Here is a 17,102-nt window from a genome sequence, read left to right as displayed (position 1 = left end):
GTGATTTACTTCAATTATGGCTGCCAGGTTCTTGTCAGAATCTTTATTCCAGAATGAAAAACAACCTTAATTAGTAGCTAATTTTACCCATAGCAGGCTCGATTATAAAGCCTTAAGAGGGGCCCAACTGTGTTCACTTGTTAATGACAAGCAACATTACTCAAGCTAAATTAGACAACCCATGCCCCAAGGCCATTTCTATGAGGATGATGTTAATATTCGTCTCTAAAACCACCAGATCAGTTGTAATGCATGTTCACCTGAGCGGTGCCATCCCCGCTCGTTTGACCTGTTTTAATCAACTCATTTGCAATCGATCTACATGAAACAGAGGGGATGTGGGACTGTGAGCCGTGAGTTAATGAGCACAGATTGAAAATGAAATTAGGTAAAAATTACAAGGCGCTAATGTGGCATTCATCCTGCAACATCAGGTGTTTCTATCAAAAAATATAATTTGCCAGGTTGGATTAACAGCCCTCTTTCCTTGTTTCTGAAAATGAAATGATTACTCCTAACAGGGTAGTTTTTATTTTTTTTAATGAGGCACCACATACCCCACTTCACACATAGCTGTTCTCATGGATGCAGATATGTGGTACATGGTATACATGTGATACACGCTGTTCTGATTGTGACAGATTAAAAGCTTGTGTCATACACACTGAGAAAAGAGGTTTGTTTTGGCAACCAACTGAGTCAGCTGAGGTACCATCGGGATTAAAAGTTGTCTCATTTAGTCAGTTGGAATCTCTTTGTGTGAGATTGGCTGTTTTTTAACATTTTGATCTTAGAGTCTAATCATTAGTTTGATGCTGACTGAGTTATCTTTTTTTTTTTTTTACAAGCAATGTGGAGACTCTAACTCTGTAGTGGCTCAATCGGAGATTGACAGTGATTCAGTCTTCTGCAATTTAAGAGGCATTCAAGGCTCGGTAAAGGTCAGCCACAGACGTAGCTGCAATCAAAGGTCTTCAATATAAAGCAAGCACCACTGAAATGATTGCAAATGGCTGTAATTATGTCATGTAAATCTTGTACATTTCCTACACAGTTGTAGCTGTACAAAAGTATAGCAACACTTGGAATGGCAGTGTCGGTGTATCTATGAGGTCCATCACAGTGTTCCTGATGCAGGCATGGTACTTATATGGTGTCCCTGAGGTGCAGTGCACAGCAGTACCAGATGAAGTGCAAAAATGATCATAAAACAGGACAATGGTTCAGAAGACACAATGACTGTCAATAAAAACACAACATTTGACAATATATATATATTTTTTTAAATCTAAAAGCAATTAAAAAGGAAACATCTCAGATATTATTGATGTCATTTCAGAAAATACAACACACCAAAAAATGAATTAATAGATAAAAGATAAACATTTGTCAGTTTTTGTTTTAAAATGTGTTGTTTAATTAAATCATCTTTGGGTTTTTGTCTTTTGTTGCGTTTTGTGATATTTGTCATCCATTTTTTGTCTAATGTTATTGTGTTTTGCACTTCAGGGACACTGTACTTGTCCTGCTTAACAGTTCTCCATAGTCTCCAGAGGATCTTACTCATCGCACTTCTGTGACATTCACAAATCTAATTTCAAGCAAAATTAATTTTTTTATTTTGATTGATATGAGAAAAATGCAGAGTGCATGCACACACCTTCATGTATGAATTGTAGTACCTTTGGTTGGCCCTAATGCTTTACTGTTTTACGTTTACCAAGAAATCATCACCACAGCACAAACAATATGAACCTGATTTTGTTTATTTGTCTCTGTACAGTATGTTGGGGGTAGTATGCAGCTTAGAAATATTTTTTTTCATCAGAACAATGAAAACAAGAAATACATTAGGTCATAAAAAGAGCAAAGGCACTGAAAATACCTTTACAATAGTGATGAGATTGGTGCCGAACATTCTCTAGCATGTTGAAGGAATTTCTGATACTATAAAAGAGAATCAGTTTATTCCCCTTCCCCATAGTCTACAACTCATCCAGTTATTATTCATCCTTCCAACCATTCAGACTGAAATCTTTAGTTAGCTTTTTTTTTATGAAAACAGAGAAGGTGCTTTGATATATAGAAAGCCATAAATCAATATAAGCACACACAGTAATGTACAGCTGATATTCATACATAGAATAGAAAATATCGCTTCTTTCCCTAATCATACTTATTGTACTGCACCTTACAAAACGGAATATTCAACAGATTCACTTACTAATAACAGCAAAACCAGTTTTACCTGAATATAAAAATGGTAAATTGAATTACATGACCATTACCCAACTTATGAAGACATTACCTTTGAGTCAACCCTCAGTAAAATAATGCTTTGAATTCTCTCTTTGTGTCTTTTAACATTCGTTTTTTTTCCTTTTTTATTGTACTTGTATTTACAGCTTTACATTTCAAACAAACCAATTTGAACGTTTTTTTTACACACTGTAATATAAAAGTGAAATACCTACACTGATGGCTTTCTTTTTATATCTGCTCAGGTGGATATATGAAGTGTTATCTAATGGAATATCGAACACACTAATACTATTCTGTGCTTGAATGAGACCACCCCTAAAGAAGCCCACGTCTGGTGGTTCTTCGAGCTTGCTCAAGCAAAAACACAATTTTTTCCTCAAATCATTTTTCACCAAGTCTACCATTGTCATTGGTCTGTTTCCTGTCATGGCCACAAAATAAGGAGAGGAGCACAAGAGTGTTCAACCCGCCACAACTACGTATTTCCTGAGGGAAAGGACAGACAGAGCAGTGATGGATGTGCAGGAAAGCAGCGCACGTCTTGTAGTCAAAGCCAAATCCTTTGGAGACGCAGCTCCACACAGCTCCCTCTGCTTCTGTCTGAGGCTTCTGTTTGACAAAGGGGAGGTGTGTGTGTGTTGGGGGGGGGCTGCCAGATGGACTCACAGGCTGGGTGATAGACAGATATGAATTCCCCGCCTGGCTGTGATCTTTATTCTTGAAACACTTGATGCCGAGACTCCATTCAGAGCAATAGGAAGTCCTGACCTATGTCATCCTCACTTTTCTGGGCACCCCCCCCCCCCTTTTTCTTTTTTTTAAATCAACCGCTCTTCATTTGTGATAGGCACATGAACAAAGATACATCCATCAGGGGACGTGATGAAGGGATGGTAGACTGTCATGGAAGTGAATAAAAGGAGACCACTGAAAAGAGGTTTTCCACTGACAAAAAGAGACATCTTGTTCCGCTCTGACAAATGTCAGAGAGAAATGGGATTAACGAAGAGACTGCACAGAGATTGAACCCTTTGTACTGATGGGACAAACTAAAGATCAACAGGTACAATCTGCTTAAATATTAAACATTTAATACGTTACAACTCGGCAAGTATATTGTTTCATATAGACACTGACTCCAAATTGGACTTTTGTAAGCCTATGATTAGAATATAAGATGAAACCAAATATGAGAACAGACTACAAGCTTTGGAGAAATGTTCACACCTCAACTTCACACACAAATGGAACACTTTTCAGGTTGAAGAGTATATTTCACTTAGCACCTTGTTGTTTGATTTACAGGTAGAATAATACTGATTGGCACACCTCAATGCCTTAATCTCAAGTATGCCAACAGAGTGTAGGGAACATCCCACAGATGAGGACTGTCAGCAACATACTGCTTATTTCTGCTGAGATGAAATCTAACACTACGTTTGGATTTGATACAGCACAGAAAATGGTACATTTCTTCTGCTTTAATGACCTCTAAAAGTTGTGTTAATTGGCTTATTTCTGTCCAGCTGACGGTCCACTTGTCTCATTTTTGTCCTTTCAAAATTGGCAAACTCTAACATGACAGGCAGCCACAGGTTTTCCAGCAGGTCAGGCCACTGATTTTCCAAACATTTTTGCTATTCCTCCTTCAGGTGAGACCAGCACTTCTCACACAGGCGTTGTCCTGCGATTCACCCCGTCCTTTAAATCGTTTGGGAAACAGTTATGGACTTGCAGGAACTCACCGGCCGCCTCATGCTCAGGGCTGTATGTGTTCTCCGTCACACTGTCCCTTGCCAGGGCATACATGGATAGCTCATCCAGGGGCCCACTGGAAGATGGTGCCCCCTTAAGACCGACAACTGGCGAGTTCTCCCTGGAGGCCTCTGTGGAATGAGAGCTGGCATGCGATGTCCGCCGTCGGTATCGGAAGCTCGGTATCCTCGAGTACGGGGAAGAAGAAGAGAGTGAACGAATAAATTCACGCCGTGCCTTCCAGCGAACTTCCTTGTTCTTCTCAATGTAGATGTTGATGGCAAGGACAGCCACAGTTTCAGCTACAATAAAGGAGAGGGCACCAAAGTAGAAGGACCAGCCATAGGAGTAAGTGTACTTCTTGTCATCATCCCGTTTATCATTTGGGTCTCCTGTATTGCTGGAGATGTAGACAATGATGCCTATAATGTTGCTCAGACCTTATAAACAAGAAAGGGGGAAAAAACAGATAAGGATAAACATGCAAGAGGATTCAACGGGAAGAAAGGACAAAATTTTGTTAAAGAGAAAGGAGAGAGCCACCAAAAATCATACATCTCTTTTTTTTCACGTGATCAAATAAATCAGCCAATGATTACAAGCCTTTTATCATGTTTGATGCCCAAAATTACATATGTCTCCATCACTTGTGTGTCAGGCACGGGAATTTAGGTCCTGACCTTCTTCAAGGCAGAATTAAGTTTGTCTTCATGATTGCACCATTGATTGAGTACAAAGTGGATCACATGTGCCACATCAAGCTGCCTTTCTTCATTTTAAATCCCTGCCCACATGATTGCTCCTCGCTGGGAGCAGCAATGGCAGTGCATGTGTCATCCATCTCACCTGCAGCTACAAAGAGGATCCCCGCACTGAGGAGGACGTTGTTTGTCTTGTTGTACACTCGGCCCACACCGACACACAATCCACCGAGCATCAACAGGACGGTGCTGAGGATGGGGAACATGCTGGAGGCACGAACTATTCCTATGGAAACAATGGAGGGGGACTCATTCTGCCTTCTTTCAACACACATCAGTAGTCATTATTTGATTAGACAATGAACGGTCTGTTTAGTAAAATAGGTATATTCAAATTAACAGAACAATGTGTCATTCAGTACTTCACAGTTTGTGCATTAAATAAGCACAGTTTTTGAAAATAAAAGTAAAAATTGTCATTAACCTTTCGAAACCTCATCTATTCAGTCCCACCGTTTTTCCACTTCTTTTTCCAACCATTTTTGAGAACTCCATTATCATTTATTTTTTAGGGCCTTGTTGTGACAAAGCTGTGCTAATCAGCTGTGGGTTGGAACAAGAGCTCTCACTGACCATCAACACCCAAAAAAATGAGTCACTCTTGTCATTTTACTTCATCCAAGGGTGGATGAGCTTATTCAGCTGTGAAGTCTTTCATTAAGCTCTCCTTTCATTTAGTCTAGCTAATGGACTGAACTTGGACTTTATCCAAAGTATGATAAATCCTCTTGTTCCCTATGGTATATGAGGCAGACACTGAATCAGCTGTGCTTTAAAAGAAGCTCCCTCGCTAATTGAATGCTTGTTGTATGATTTTTCATAGAAGAAAAATATTTTTTTTCACCCAACGTTTTATTTCCTTGAGAGCGTGACACAATTCGTTTGCATCTTTTAGTTATTTGTTTGCATCATTTGGTTTGAACGTTCATTAGTTTAATGGCTTAGATCTGTGCTTAAAGTGTAAAAAGGAGGTCAGGAACCCAGTTAAGATTGTCCTGGTGGGTAAGGGCAGTGGAGATGTTACAGGCTGCAACACAAACTGTACGGTGCCTGGAACATGATTTACAGAACCTTGATGCTAGCAACTGAAATCTAATAAAATTAAATAGTCACCCTCAAAATATTGATGACTAATCTTTTACATTAGTCTTTTAGTTCAAAATGGCCAGGTTAGGGTACATTAACATTGCTCAAATACTGGAGACCAATGCCATGGTATTGTTCAGATTAAACAGGGTGGCAGTCTTCGAGTTGCCTATGTATTTGAGTGTGCCGACCCCCAGCTGACCCAGATGGTTTTTGTATGCGTACAAACAACAGAGAATATATTATTGAATATTATGTTCTCAGTTTTTCAATAATGAATGACAAATGCATGGTCAAATGTTCATGTGCATATTCATGATGTGTCTGGATTGCTAGAAAGTCCCCCAGGGACTGATGGTAAAGTCCAACCGGCATAAAACATAGTGTTAATCATTAATTTTTTTCCCTAATCTTTGAACAAAAAAACAATTCTGAAGCTATAACCCAGACATGAAAATATAACTAAGAGACAATTCTGCATTAATGAAGTAATTACTGCACTGCAAACAGTCAACCATTTTTTCACACTATTTTTCTAATGTGGAAATGCACAATGTCCCATTCTCTTTTGTTAGGTTGACACAAACTGATTAGCAGGTCAGAACAACAGAATTAAAGTGAGAAATCCACATCGTTGCATGTTAATATTATCCAAACATACAGCTGCTTTTAGTTTTGCAAAACTAGAACCTGTGCATTGTGAGGATCAACAGATATCCAAACAGATACAAATACAAACTAGATATCCCGAGGTGCAATCATAGCTCATTTAAAGCGTCTCACTAAATGCCATCTCATTTTAATGCTGGTACCTTATGCATTCGCATTCGTTCTGCATTATTCATCAGTCTCTGTGTGCAGAGTATTGTCTGTAGAATGCTTTCAAAGTGTAATATTCAGACGGCGAATGTCTGCAGACAACCAGTTTGTTAACGATGCCAGATGAGAAAGATGAGTAGGCAAAACTTACGTAGCAGATATTCAGAGCTGTCTGTGTCGTAGTCGTTGTCATCAGGGAAATGGTTGATCCTATAACAGCTGCCTTGATTGATGCCTGTGGCGCAAAAGAACCAAAAAGAGTTTCCATTTTAATGATGAAAACTGGTAACAAAAAGGCACTATTTGCATACATTTACATTTACAGCTGTCTGATGGATGGGTGGGTGCTGTAGTCAGAAACACTCTTGCCTCTCTATTAGGACCTGTGTTTTTGCTAAACTGTTTTCTCTTGAACAAGACGCTCCTGAGCTCTTGTCTCAGATAAAAAAAAAAGATGGAATGGAAAGTCATATCAGAGATGATCTTATATGGCTTAACTGAGCAATGCGAAAGGAGCATCAGGAATTAGAAGGGAAACAGACTTTATTTGTACTTGATTTATTTAGTCAACAGTCAGGCATGTGTTCTGTTTAACACAGACCTTGTCGTTTGTTATAAGAACCTTGTCAGTGTTCGCCACTTTTCTGATAAGAGCTCTATTGCAACACTTTCATCTTTGAACTACACTTAAAAGCTTGCTGAACCAGCCGTGTGTCCTTCAAACTAAAGATCACAGCTAAGTGCACTGGCAGTACTGCACTGTGGTGTAATTAAGATTGCTGTGCCAATTTTAAACCAATTTTAAAGGGATAGTCATAAAGCCAAACTGGTATGTATGTGTTAAACGGGGCACTTAGAGTGCCACATATTGCTCTCACCAACAATGCTGAGGTGATGCAGTTGATTCTACAACGATTGTTATGACACTGACACCTCTGTTCAGTCTTTACAAATTACTAAAGAGGAACAGCACCAACGTAACTAAGGACATATTTTTGTGCTTATATTGCGTGACTTCTGTGATATAATGGCTACTAATAAGCCTTTGAATCAGAAATCTGGAACTATAATCTATAAACGAGTCTATAATCTGACTTGACACAGACAGATAGCCCAACCGCAGTGAGACTTACTTCCCGTCAGATTTGAACAGCTGTGTATAGTGAGCCAATTTGATGATCGTTTATCTGGCAAACTTTTTAATCAAACAGAGGTGGAAACCTGTATGTGCAGTCTGTAGCTATACATAACATTGTTCTAAAATAATTGTAAAAAAAACTAAAAAAAAAACTGAAATTGCAATTTAAAATCATGTTTTAGAAAAGTTGGGATGCTGTGAAAATGCAAATAAAACAGAATGTGTTCAATAGCAAATTATTTAAACCTGCATTTTACCAAAAATAGAGTTTTTTCTTTTTGAATTTTGTAGAAAAGATTCTGCAAAGAGATTCTACTTATTTTTAACTTAATGCCAGCAATGACTTTTAAATGACTCCATTAGCTCTATCTCGAATATGTAAAATTGATTATTTCCTTCTGTCTAAAAGTTATTGCTTTCAGTTTCCAGCTTCTTTGTCAGACTTAACAGCTGGTAAACATGTGTTTCTGTAAAGATTAAGGGAGCTGTTCCCACTCTTGCAGTCCTGAGCGCAGCATGTGAACATTAGTGGATCCACTCAGGTACTGTGTCGCCAATAATGCTGATCAAAGCCAGAGTACCGTAGTCATTTGACATGGGACTGAATGCTGAAAATATTCTTTATGAAACTAAACTTCCAGATTGTTTTTAAAAAATGTTTACATCCATGTTAAAAGGGCTACAGTAGGAAAAATAAGATCAAATTCATTGTAGCAGAAGTCTGCAGAGCTGCATACCTGAAGTTACTGATCCGCATAAAACCTTCCTTAACTTAATCTCTGTAAGCAACCAGAACTGTTACCAGTTCCAAAAATACAACGCCAATTTAATCTCTTATGCTCTAACAAGCAACATGGATTTGAGCTGACTTATCACATAAACACCAACCTTCTCATTAACACAATATGGACAGATATCCATCAGCTCCAATTCCCAGGTGTCTACAATTGAGCCGCATAGCCATCATTGTCTGTGGCACAGCTTTAAGGACATGCTTGCTTTTATTAACTAGGTCTGCTGCTTAATGAGGGACATCAAATTAATTAGTGTCAAATCAGTTTGTTGGAAATAGAGCACAAGATTCTGTGTCTAGTCACGGAAAAAAGGGCTTTGGACTATTTAAAGCATCGATGTGAGACTTTATGCCTTGTGAAAAAAAAACATCATCTGGTTCCCGTGGTAAGATAACAAAAACACAGACACCTTTGCTTTTCTGTTAATTGCTGTACAAACACCAAATCATGCTGCAGAGCTTGTAGCAGATTTAATAAACGCATATGTGTGACTATATAATTTCTACTAAACTCAGCAAACCGATTTTGGATATTTTAAAACTGCCCCGAAAAAAACAAATTTAAAACGTTACCACTAACTTTGACACAATATTTTCGACCTTCTGTTCCAGCCCAATCCACACTACTCCAACCTGCTTGACTCCCTCCTCTGTCTCTTCTGTCTGGCCACAGCTGACTTGCCTTTGCCCATGCACACTTATTTTATGACTTCATTAAGACTTCTGGTATAATCGTAGATTGATTGATTTGTCATTTCTGGGGTCTGGTTAGGGAGCTGAGGTTGGGCTTAAGGTTAACATTAGGGGTTAGTCTGTCCACACAAAATGGAAGTCAGTGTCTGAATAAGAATAGCTGCACAAGCATGTGCGTATGAGTTGGAAAGGGGGAAAAAAAAGAAGATAATGATAATAAGACAATATTGCACCTGATTGAAAATTTGATTCGAAGTGGGAGCCTCGAGACTCATGATTTATGAGTGACAGTTATCAGCTCAATGTCTATGTTTAGTTTGTGTGTGTGCACATTTGTATGGAGGCTGTGAGTTGGACCCATGAAATTAAATAAAGTATGAATATTGACCAGCTGGGAGGGAAAGAAGAGAGAGGAAAAGATTAAACATAGGAAGAAGATACAAGGAAATGAAACTGCAAAAGCCCAGAGAGCAGAGGAATGATAGCGATGGAAAAAAGTGATACGTGGCCCCATTAAAGAGGAGTCAGTCAGTGGAGAAGAGCAACAAAACAGCGAGCGAGAAATCGGGTTGCTAAAATGAGCATTAAAGGACAAAATGTTGATCGTGCAATTAAGTTTGGAGGACAGCTGCAGATATGTGTGTAAGGCGCAGGTGACGAACAAAAACACACTTATCAAGAAATCAAGGGGATGTTATAATGTGTCTGTGTTGTGACAAACTGGGAATTAATCTTACGCAGTCAACACATCTCAGGCAAAATGATGGGTTCCTTGGGCTTGACTTTTCTTTCAACACCCCATGCTGAGCATGTACTCCTCTTCTCCATGGTAACTGTTAGTCTTTAATAAGCTCATTTACATAGACAATCTCAAAGGACATTTTCATTGTATTTTGATACCCATTAAATAAGAGACGACACTTCCCTGACACACCCACTTCCCCTTCACAAATCTGTCACTACTCAGGAGTACATGACTGTGAACACAAACACACACACAAACATGAGCATAGAACCATACAAATACATGATGTACTAGTGGCATCTTTCACAGCTGCGGCGCATCTGCCAAGAGGATTATACAAACGTCATTATTTTGAAATAACGCAGCTCAGCTCATGGCCAATAAGGGAGCATCCCTTGTGAAATACACCAATAGCGTTGTCTCATCATGTCATCACTCGCTCACTCTGGGGTTTCATGAAGTACAGTAATGGCCATCACATTCTCATCTTCATCATTCAATGCCTCTGCACACAGATCGATGAACAAGCCAATCAGAAGTGACGTCTTTACTAGATCTTCATGCCTCCTGTGGGTGATAAGTGGATGGAAATGCTACAAATGACAGATTCACAGCAAACAAGGATAGCCGCACCCTTGCTGCATTTGTTTTCCTTTTACCTTTGTTTTTCGTACATCCCAAATGCATAATGTCAACACTGACGAGGGAAAGTACCCTGAGGTTTACACCAAATTGGGTGATTATGTTTTATAAAGCTGTAAGTGGGGCTTGATATTAAATGCAGATGTGAACACACAATTGCCACTGGCTTAACAAAGCATTCATTTATTACTATGGTAGCAGGGAAAGCCAAGGCACCACATAAAAGCATCTGTGAAACAGCACAAACTGCTCCAATGTTATTCTTTTTTTTTCATTTTATTTCAGTCCAAGTGAAGATGAGAGGAAAGCAATTTGGCGAAGACATCAGTGATTCAGTGTGGATATGACTGACAGTTGGTTAATTAAATTGTCACCAGGCTGCAATTTCTTCAAACACAGCTTGAGTTCGACCGTGCATGTGTACCCAAGTTGCTGGAAGAAAACTGAGATCTATCGCTGCGTGTAATCTGTTTGGAAGGCTGTTTATTGTCACTTAAAAATGCACATGAACAATTGACTTTACCTAAAAACTGAGAGAGAATTGTTTGGATGTATTATCCGTCTGTAGTGGCTCATTTATTCAGCTTTTATTCTCTTATTAAGACCTATACTTTTTATCCATCTTTTATTTTTCCCAGCAATATTCCCATTTTGGAATGTTCTATATTCATTGTATTCAGAATGTAACAAAAACTAAAATATATAGTTTCCTGAGTTATTTAAACCAACAAAGTGGTTATTTCAACAAAGTGACAAAGGAAATTGAAAGTGTTCAAACTTCATTCTTATTAAAGAAATAGAATTTGTTGCCAGCAACAAACTCCAAAAAAAGTTGAAAGGAGGCAAAGAGACACAGGAAAGTTTAGCAACGATACAAGTTACAGAAATCTGTTGTTTCTACACTCAGCAGATTAGTTGGTGACAAAAAGAGCATCCACCAAAGGCTGAGTGCTTCCAAGTGAAGATGAGTCATTGCTCACCACCTTGTGCCAAACTTTGTCAGAATATCATTGAGCATTTTAAAAAAAGATGAAAAAAATAGTTTCCAGAAATGTTGCAGACATCAAATAAAGGATTTGTTCATACTTTCTAAATACAATGAAGCTGGTCAGTGAACAGACGAAATAAAATGTCTCCATGAAATAACTGCTGTAAAAATAATGAACAAATTCTTGCGGTTTGATTTTTTCTAGAACTGGACACAATTGTAAAGTTGTAACCTGGCTCTGCTCAAAGTAAATTAAATTCACCTGCTGGCTTCTCTTAGCTTTACTAATCAACACACGATAAATCATTTGTTTGATATACACACGGTTAATCATTTATGAAACTGCTGGCAGTATACCTCACATTTTCTAAAATGTCAACCCATTTGCAAATAGCAAACAACATTGTTGCATATGACAAAAAGACAAATGAGGAACTCTGTACAGCTTTTACATGCAAGTAAAGCTGTATAACACACTGAAGCTAAGGCAAAAAATATATATAATAATGTAGCATGCACGTAAATCTGTATTTCTGACAATGTTTTACGTATGTCTGAGGGAGATAAGCCAAAAGATGCTGTTTGCACAGCCCATTTCTTTGAAAGCTGTGCTATGAAAGATTATTCAATAACTAAATGATGGTGAAATCCGATCATCATTATTCCCCTGAAGCTCTAATTTAATTTTGCCCAACCGATGGTCAAAACTGATATTGCATTCTTGATTGTGTAATCCAACTGAACATGTAAATCATTAAATATTCATCTTTAAGAAACTTATTGTAAGAAATGTTGGGGAAAAGGACCTGGTTATTTCAGCATCCTGGAGATTAACCCAGCTCTGGCTATGGAGCATTAATGTTCAAAGTAGGAAATGTACAGAAATGTAAGCCAGGACGTAGAAAAAAATAATGAGACTGGAGGAACAAAACCTTTACAGAACAGAATCGAAAGTGCACATCAGAAGGGAGGAGGATGCAGTGACCGAGGTGGGAGTTGAGACCTGCCGGCTAATTAGTGCCCCTGCATGGCTTCTCGGTTGTTACATTTTTTTTATCGTAGCAACACACATCCACTGACCCCTTCAAGAAAAACAGCTGCCTCACGAGTGACACCAATCCACCACCAGCTGAGACACTTACTGTAAATACGAACCCACTAATTGGATTGTTAAATACTTAATTCAACAGTCTCTGAGACAACCTGATGCAAATTAGGCAAGCTCTGTGCACTCAGTGAGTGCTGACCTCACAGTATTAATGCTGGAAAATAAACACTTAAGAAAACAATCTAAAGAGCCATTGTGAACTCTAAAGGATTACATAATCGAAGCAGTTGAACTTGTTCATAAGAAGCCTCATCTTACTATTCATGGCTGCTGTTTATTGTTACTCGGCTTGCCAGAGAAATGGTGAAGCTTAAGGAGCATGGTGCCCAGAAACACTCAACACATTCTTTATTCAGGAAGGGAATGAGGGCTGAGGGGTGTTAAACAGCTTTTGTGTGTCTTACAGTGATGTGTTGTCACTGAGAGCAACTGTAGCTGCTGTGATATGTTCAGCAAAACTGGATGACGTTTTCCCCACTTGCTGCAATACACACAGAGCCCCCCCCCCCACCTAAATAACCTGGTGCGTTTTTTCATTATGACTGTAGGGGGGTGGGTGTGTGTGTGTGTGTCCGTGCATGGAGGTGCCTTCCTTGCTTGTTTTTTCCTCCACACTAATGAGTCTCCATGACAACTGAGCCACCTTGCAGCAGCTTTTAGTTTGGGGCAAAGGCACAGAAGTGAAACTATCTTATCACAACACACTTCACATCCGTCCACCTTCACCACAGGACAAGCCCGGCACCATTTCATCACAGACAGTGCCGTAGTGTCTTCCCTGTATGTGGGCTCTGGCATTATGTTTAGGAACTGTAAATCTTGAATAACCCACAAAATAAGCAGCAAGCATGGAGAAGGCCCAAGATCTACACCACGATTTTATCCACCTTGTGGTAAAGCAAACATTATGGTTTTGTTCTTGGGGATCAAAATATCAATCTGCTTTTGGGCAAAAGCGATGACAATAGCAAAACAACATCCCAAAAATGTACTTCTTTCGATGAAATGAGAATTGTCTAAGCATAAAATCTCACGCTATCAACCCAAACCAAAGGAAAGGAAAATACATAGAAAGAAATTTAGTTTTTTTTCCACAACGAGGGACTCATTTTACATTTTTACATCTACAACATTGCTCTAGATATTACAGTCACTGTCATGGCTGCTCCACCCCTGCCAGTAGCACAATGTGCAGTGTTTAGGATTAGCTCCTCCTCCTCCTGTAGCAGACACATTTATCTGAAGAGCTTGCCTGAGTTTATTATCCCAGATTTCTGCAGTTCAGCGAAATCAACATTATGTATTGATAATGAAATTAAAGACTTGTACCTGCTCTGATTAGCATGCACATAAAAAGCTGAATACATTTGTCTCACATCCTGTTGCACCCTAGATTAATTTGGCCAGCGAAAAAGCCCTGGACATTTTAAGATATGCAAGATGCGTGTTTTATTTGTCGGTTTCTATCACTCTCCGAGTCATGAAAGACGTCTGTCAGCAAATCCATCCAGTCACATCAGCTCTCCTGTTGATAGCTCAGGCGAGAAGTCAAGGGGTGGTCGGAAGGAAGATTGGTCAATGAGTTTATGTCTGCCTCTGAAATAAGACGTCACTGCCAGTGCACCTCCTATTCAAGCATCAAATCCCTTAAACCACTCAAAAATACTTTAAAAAAAAAAGACAAAAACGCGCGAGAAAAAATGTTTCATCTCATGTCCCGTCACGAATCTGTCCTTGTTATTACTTTTACTTGGACATGACGTGAACTCAGAGTCATCTATTTTTAAATCACTGGGCATGTTTCCATAGCAATTTCAGGGATGTTGCCAAGCAACAGCATCACATACAATGAAGACATGAATGAAAGTAGACTAAAAGCGCGCTCATTTCCTGGCTGCGACCGGCGTAAAAGTGAATGGGCTCAGACGCGCCGGCTTGGCACCGCAATATTTTGTAAACAGCTCAATTTATTGTGTGGGTCTGAACAATGCGATGTAACAGTTGGCAGACGGCTCGAGATGAGTGCTCCGCCGGACACCTTCATTGTCTTTCTTTTTTAACAGTTTCTTAAAATTCGAACCTGTAAGCATCTCCATGTCTTTTCCATCTTATGTGGATCACTTAAAAGCTGTTGAATAATTCTAGCCATCTTCAAGCTGTGCACCTATCTCCAGACATACACGTTTGGCATGCGTAAAGGGAGCTCGTCCTTTTGTGCGCTCTAATGACTGTGCGTACTGAGAAACAAAAGACTTATCAGAAACGCGGACAAACTATTTCCTACATGTCACAAAGCAGTGCAGTACTGGTTTCACTGTGCCATAGCAAGGCGCATATAAGTGGGGTCAATGTGTAGACTCAAATCCAAAAAAAAAGTGAGAGTAGACTTGGAGCAAGCTTACCTTCGATACAGCAGATTCTCCACAACCCAGAGTGGGTTAGATCGCCCTTCTTAGTTTTGGGCTGAGACTGGGTCTCGTCTGTGGTGGCATTAGTGCCATTACAGATGTATGCCCGCGAATAGAGCCAGTAGTCCGTGCCGATGGCGATGGTCATCAGGCTGAAAGCGGCAAAAGCCCCCGCTGTGGCCAGCAGCGTTTGAACCCCGCGGTCACACCAAGCCATGGCGCTTCATACTAGTTTACACACTCCCCGGTCCAATATGTACGCACCAGAGCGCGTCGGGGCGCGGATCCTCTGGTCATTCTTATGTTGGTGCGTCCCTTTTTGCAACTGTGGGGAAAGTGAAGGGTGCAGTCCTGAAGAAAACAGAAGAAAAGTGGGGAGACTGTTTGAAATGCTCACCTGATGCTCAAAGCCTTTTGGCTGCTGCTGTGAATGTGAGAGTACATGAGCAGTGTCCACTCCTGATGCTCTACAGTGACTGAAGCGCACCGGGGAGCATGACAGCAGCCGTACAACAATTTAAACCTCCTCAGCAATTCATTCTTCTGTTTCCTCTCCTTGATATTTGTCTCAAAGCACTTTTCTCTGCTCCTACACAGACTGCGTCTCTGTTAAAAACCATTTCCAAACGGGGCTACGTCAACGACTCTTAAGTGAGACCCCACCCTCACCAAATCCGACCAATGCAAGGGGATTGGATAAATGATAACATTTTACGGAAGGTGCAAACAATTCTGTTTGAATTACAGGGAACAGATGAGGAAGTTCTGCTAGTTGACAAGTACTTACTGATTAACTTGTATTCCAATTTATTCAAGAATGATTAGTTAATGCTCAGCTTATCAGTACAGCAGATAAAGAGGAGATAAAGATAGGGATATACTATATTAATGAAACATAAGGAAATTATTCATCAATCAGTATACTTGAATTGATCATACCTTTGGTGTGCTTTGGAAACACTTCTATATCTACTGCATAGTCCTCATGTAGGAATAATTGGGGAAGAATAATAATGACTAATGACTAATCAACAATCCAGCTATGGCTGATTAGTTACACACTAGTTTTTTGAATATCTCATAATTAATTAATCATTAGTTTCCTGATGAAATTGGGCTACAAGCCCATCACTAAGGGTTAACTAACAGGTAGCTCTTCATTTGTTTGTTATTTGTTCCTGGTACAAAGCAAAATTTTGTGTACCTTATTGTAACGTGTCACAGCATAAATGAATAAAAATTCCTGATCTTCATTAAAATTCACAATTGGACCAGTTGCGCATTTGCGGAGGAATATTAAATAGCCAAACAAAGCCTGTCTCATCTGAGACATTTCCACGCTCCAAGCTGAATTATGAATTTATGAATATTACCAATGTCAGAGTCACAGCTGTCACAGGGGTGCACTCGAGGGAGGAGGGGGGAGAGAAAAAATGGGAAGCTTTCACACAACAATCCTTTTCATGTGGTGCACAATTGTCATACAAGCAAATCTTCACAAAATAGACCATTTACAAAGCAAGTAGATGCTCAGCAGGTGTGTGCGACAGCACTACCAAGTACCCAGAAAATCACTCAGGTTCATCCCGACATTGAAAAACGATCTCCATCTATCCATCTATCTTCTAACTTTGACCAGGCAGCTAACAAACTGGTATATTAAATGTGTAAAAACACTGCTCCACATGAACACCAGATAAGATACACTCAATGTTTCTCTGAGGCAGATGGAAGATTTTCATATCAGCAGGGAAACATTTGAAGAGCATGCTGCTTGAATGGCTTCGACTGGCAAGATGCCTCGGGCTTATTCAGAAAGAAAAAAAAAAAGTTGTACAGTGATGGTACCACTGTGGATGAGTTTACAGTAAGAACTGTGTTGTGACATTAGTGTGAATGCACAA

The 17,102-nt window shown here is 39.5% G+C and overlaps 1 protein-coding gene across 1 annotated transcript; it reads right to left on the bottom strand.

Annotated features, from left to right (window-relative positions):
- Positions 1-1,761: 1,761 nt before the first annotated feature.
- On the bottom strand, positions 1,762-15,776 carry LOC140273177 (voltage-dependent calcium channel gamma-4 subunit-like). The gene is made up of 4 exons (XM_072368691.1): positions 15,193-15,776; positions 6,835-6,918; positions 4,864-5,004; positions 1,762-4,457 (listed from the first exon to the last, which is right to left on the bottom strand). The coding sequence occupies exons 1-4, from the start codon at positions 15,413-15,415 to the stop codon at positions 3,931-3,933; spliced, it is 975 nt and encodes a 324-aa protein (XP_072224792.1). The 5' UTR covers positions 15,416-15,776; the 3' UTR covers positions 1,762-3,930.
- Positions 15,777-17,102: the final 1,326 nt, after the last annotated feature.

Source organism: Leuresthes tenuis, unplaced genomic scaffold (genome assembly GCF_036924035.1).
Source record: "Leuresthes tenuis unplaced genomic scaffold, fLeuTen1.0.hap1 SCAF_17, whole genome shotgun sequence".
Taxonomy (NCBI): domain Eukaryota; kingdom Metazoa; phylum Chordata; class Actinopteri; order Atheriniformes; family Atherinopsidae; genus Leuresthes; species Leuresthes tenuis.
This window is presented reverse-complemented; position numbering and strand designations above follow the sequence as displayed.